At 28.2% G+C, this 5063-nt stretch overlaps 2 protein-coding genes across 2 annotated transcripts; both read left to right on the top strand.

Annotated features, from left to right (window-relative positions):
- Positions 1-95: 95 nt before the first annotated feature.
- LOAG_12500 (hypothetical protein) lies at positions 96-1781 on the top strand (the record flags this gene model as incomplete). Its single annotated transcript, XM_003148012.1, has 3 exons — positions 96-266; positions 1025-1110; positions 1703-1781. 3 exons carry the CDS (start codon positions 96-98, stop codon positions 1779-1781), a joined length of 336 nt encoding a protein of 111 aa, XP_003148060.1.
- Positions 1782-2612: 831 nt separating this feature from the next.
- Positions 2613-2824, top strand: LOAG_17275 (hypothetical protein; the record flags this gene model as incomplete). Its single annotated transcript, XM_020449935.1, has 1 exon — positions 2613-2824. The coding sequence occupies exon 1, from the start codon at positions 2657-2659 to the stop codon at positions 2822-2824; it is 168 nt and encodes a 55-aa protein (XP_020306469.1). The 5' UTR covers positions 2613-2656.
- Positions 2825-5063: the final 2239 nt, after the last annotated feature.

Here is a 5063-nt window from a genome sequence, read left to right as displayed (position 1 = left end):
GATTGAATTTATCCCATTAGATGATACTGATGAGGATATGATCGATGGGATGTATTTCTGGATAACAATACTGCCTTTCAGTACATCCGGTTGGAATGGGAGGCGATTATTATGGGTTCTCATTACCTGGACCTAGTACTACTACCTTATATTTTTTGCCGCTTGGAGCAACAAATGAAACAATATCTCAAAGTTATGGTATTCACAATGTTTCAATAACAGTGAGGCAAAACAATAAATCCGAAATGATCAAGCAAATCATGAAGGTAGGCTAGTAAACAACTTTGCCAACAAAATGAAGTAAACCGGTTAAAACGGTTAGAAAAGGGATATGATAATATTGAGATGATGAATAGTATTAGAATTTGGAATGTTTCTTACAATACTTGGAACACTGAAAAAAAAAAATGTTGTCACTTCGTTGACAAAATGTTTCAATTTTTTCATTGTTGTTAAATCTTAAAAATTTTTGAAATATCTCTTAAGATTGAATGACAAGCACCATTTTCTAATAACGTGTGTTATTTTTGAAATTTAATAAAATAATTACTGCTGACTCATTCCAGATATTATTTTAAAATAAACCATCCCGAATTAATCAATCAATCATGAATGGGAATAATCGAGTAATTCAAGTTAAATGAATGAAACATTAATCTTGATAAAATCTTCCTTATCATAACTTTACAGTAAAAATTCAGCAGTAATAATTAGTGATACTGTCATTGCCAACGATTTTAAAAAGTTAAAATGGTAGCAGTTAATAAAAATGTTTACTTTTAAGTGGACTGTAATATTTATTTGTATGACGATCAAATTTTGAGAAGATATTCGTATGAACATTCATCTGATATTAATTGAATAAAAAATGCACTAAAGATTTATCTAACACCTATCATTATCTTATTTGAGTTTACGGGACAAGAAGATATTGATCAGCCCAATGTTTACATAAATTGTATATAACTTTGAATATTCTTTAGTAAATTAAATGAGGAATAAATATATTTCAGTGCTTTTTCAGGTCAATGTTGATGTCATAAGTGGAAGTGAATTTTGTACAAATGGTACCATACTTCGATTGGCGGTAAAGATCTTATCAACAAATCGGTATATCTCTTTCAAATTCTAAGTTGAAAAATTTTTTTTCAAATTTATAAATTCAGATTTTTTTTTTACACCAACATTTGAATCGCGGTAGATTTAGTGTAATGGGAGAATTTGATCGCGGTAAGTTTTATATATTGGGAGAAGTTAGAGATGTAATCGAGTCCCTTAAATGAAGCAACTTTTTGTTTAATTAGTGCGGTTTTCTTAAGTTGATTATTCCAGCTAATTACTGCGCACAAACTGAGCCGTGAGAGATCCATTAAGCAATTAATAATTAATGTAAAAGATGTGATGAATTTAATTGGTGATATACACAAAAACCTAATTTAAAATTCAAGTTTAAAGTAAAATAAAGTAAAGGTAGGTTGGGTCAGTATAAACATCTGCATAAGTAATTGTCAAAATTTATTTTTGAATGGAAGGATTAAAAATATATTTGAAATGTTAATGTTTCAATGGAAATATTCTAATTTTAACATTTTAAATAAAAATGTTTGCATATTTTAATAGTTGACAAATAATGTATGACATTTGCTGCTAACAAATGTCAATGCTATCTTTTTTTCTGAACCTGAAATGATGTATGTTTTAGCAAATCAGAAAGAAATTTTGAGATGATGATTCATCGCAAGAGGAGACATAGAGAATATATCATCGCCATGCGACAATAACAACCATTTAATAGTGAAAGTGATTTTTCGTAATTGTTTTTTTCCGACCGATTAACAAATGATCTTTGGTTTACAAATTAATCAAATTTGAGTAATTTTAACAAATTTACTTTCTTTACTTTAGAATGTAATTGAGACTGTTGCAAACTTTGTAAAGTTAACAAATGAATGAATAAACAATGAGTTTATTATTTTGATGTCTTTACAAAATATCCTCACTCGCAGAAACTAAACTAATTAACTAACAAATCATTTCATAGGAAAGGTGATTAGCAGAAAAAACTTTTTTTTCATTTTAATTTGGATTATAAATTAAGTGGAAAGTTGGCAAATACAAGGAAACTAAAAATATGAAAGTATAAAAGGACGGCAGAAAATAAAAATAATTTGAGTAATCAGACAGGATAATTAATAATTACCCTATTGTCAATAATTTCAAATACTAATTATTTCTGCAATTCATTTCCATTCCCAAATTTAATTATTCCAATGTTCCGCTTTTTGTTTTCTGGTAGACTTATGTCAAAAGAATGAGTGTTAATGTATCCAAGTCAAACTGAATTCCGTTTTAATTTCATGAATATCATTGCATAACATCATATGATATTCATTTCTTTATAGTTTACCTTACCTGATCAAAAATTTTGTAAATGTTTGAAAATTGTTGACAAATTGTTTGACATTTTTCATGGAAAATTGAAAATTTTAATATCTTACTAAAAATGCAAATTTTTTGCTAAATTTGAACAATAATATGGAATGGAATACATTTCAAGAAGCAAACTATATACCACAACCTAATTAATTTCAAGTTTATTTATATCTGTTCAAATTTTGGATTCAGATTTAGAAATTCAAGCCAAATAAGCTCAACCATGGTATTCTCCGCTCATTATGATAATAGTGATAGTGATTATGATCGTGATTGTGATTGTGATTATGGTTGTGATGAGGATAATAGTGATTGTTTCGATGATGACGGTAATGGTGAATTCTTTGATATTGATCCTGCTGATTTCTGTAAACTTCAGAATAGCAAATAGTTTTTGAAAACTGAATTTTCTTTAGACTTATTAAAACAATCATCGATTATCCATCAAGAAAAAGGACCACTTTTACAATTTTTTTTAAGGCTGAAATTGATTTAGATAAATGAAATGAACTTATGAGGTGGTCGTGTCTAACCAATATTAGCAAATCTATGCATGCAATCATAGTTTGAAAGCAAACAATAGCTGCAAGCAGTTGCAATTATAGTTGAGTGAAAAAAAGAAGGTAAAAAAACTTGCAAAAAGTTTCGCAATCGTCCTCCATCACTCCTCTCCCATGACATCATTTCAAGACCTTGCTGACCCAACTCATTGTTTGAGTTTATCACTGATAAAGCAGTGATTAGCATCATAAATGTTGTCTTCACCAGCATTGACAACTCTGAAATGTTGGAAATTTTATGAAATTGGAAAATTTTAACTGATGATAAGGAGGAAAATGAATTGAAAAGCAAACGGCACAAAATTTAAAAATCTCAAATTATGTTTTATGATACTATTTTGTAGCTACAATATACTTAATTCAAGCTTGACGAAAAAAACCACTGACCGTTGACCTTAAGAGTGATATTACAAAAGGTCGAGCAATGCATTAACTATTAAGGGAAAAAAGGCATTTTGTCTAAATCAATTTATGTTAGTGTTGTGAAACGACTAATTTTTATAAGTGATATTAAGAATTTTAAAGCAATAGAATTTTGTAATGAACAATTTACAAAGCTTTATGTTGTGACTTAAGCTCCTATAAAACTTGTTATAGCTATTATTAATTTAATTAAAAGATAATGTATACGTTTTAAGTATGAATACCCAACTATGGTTATCTTCAGGTTTTCTGTCATAACCGGATTTTCATGCTAATCTCATGAACCTGTTTGGTTTCGATTATTCACTTATCAAATAATTTTTTGTTTGAAAACTTAATCGTCGCCTTTTTTCTTAGCCTTTGTCTGAAATATCTGTTATTCATTCGTAATTTTAGGATATTCCATGATCCGATTTTTGATCATCGCTTTTCCTGAACTTATTAATTCTTCGGAAAATGAGCATTTTCTTTTTTGGGTTTTCATTCGCAGAGAGTAATAATCTGAAAAAAAAATGTGAATTAATTGAATGACTTCTTATTGAATTAAAATAGTTGAAAAAATAATGAGAATTTGTTTAATTATTTCAAATATTTTGACGAAAAAGAGAATTTTGCATATTATTTTTCCATTGAATTATTGTAATATGTGATGAAATTACTATATAAACGTATGATATAATGCTGTAAATATTGCCATAATTATCAGTATTATTCATTGCGCCGCTCGCAAGACTGTTGCGCATTTTCCACTGATAGTGCGTGCGGTTAACGAATTATTTCGGATCGAAATCACAATATTAGATTAAATTAGTTTAGCTGTCGATACTTTAAATAGCCTACACATTTTATGAATAATATCATAATATCATTTACTAGAATCATCAACATTTAATTGCAAATGATTCCATCATCTTATTGTCATCGTATCACCGAACATAATTTAACAAATTTCATATAAGAGGCTTTTAATATCACTTATCATATCACCATATATTTATCTGTCGGATAAAATCTGTAAATAAATAAAATCTAGTATAAAATCTAATAAAATCTAATCTAATATTCGATCAGAATTCAGTAAAATTGGATTAAAATTCCACAACTGAAAGTTATTGAAACTTATTTTATTTAAATCTAAAAAAGATATTTCATTAATTTCCGCTTGTTAAAAAATCAATGCAAATAGTTAAAATAATAATTGTTGTAATATTCCGGCAATCAGTTGCTAAATAAAAGAATGATATAATTAGAAATAGCGGTAATTTCTAAATCACCGCCAACCCAAACTATTGTATTGACGGTAATTTAGACATTACCGCTAACCTAATGATTTTGTCATGCGTCGTATAGTCTTTTTTTTCATTTAGAAAACAATTTACCAACAACATTCTGATTGCAAATTTAATAAAAGTTAAGAAATTAAAGATTTGCAATAAACTGCGAAAACTTGCTTGAGACAACTACCTATATCATTCTTTTGCTTGAGACAACTACCTGTATCATTCTTTTGCTTGAGACAACTACCTGTATCATTCTTTTGCTTGAGACAACTACCTATATCATTCTTTGCTTGAGACAACTACCTGTATCATTCTTTGCTTGAGACAACTACCTGTATCATTCTTTGCTTGAGATAACTACTATATC

This window comes from Loa loa (genome assembly GCF_000183805.2).
Source record: "Loa loa unplaced genomic scaffold supercont3.56, whole genome shotgun sequence".
In the NCBI taxonomy this organism is placed as follows: domain Eukaryota; kingdom Metazoa; phylum Nematoda; class Chromadorea; order Rhabditida; family Onchocercidae; genus Loa; species Loa loa.
The sequence above is the reverse complement of the archived record's forward strand: the minus strand, read 5'-3'. Positions and strand labels throughout refer to the sequence as shown.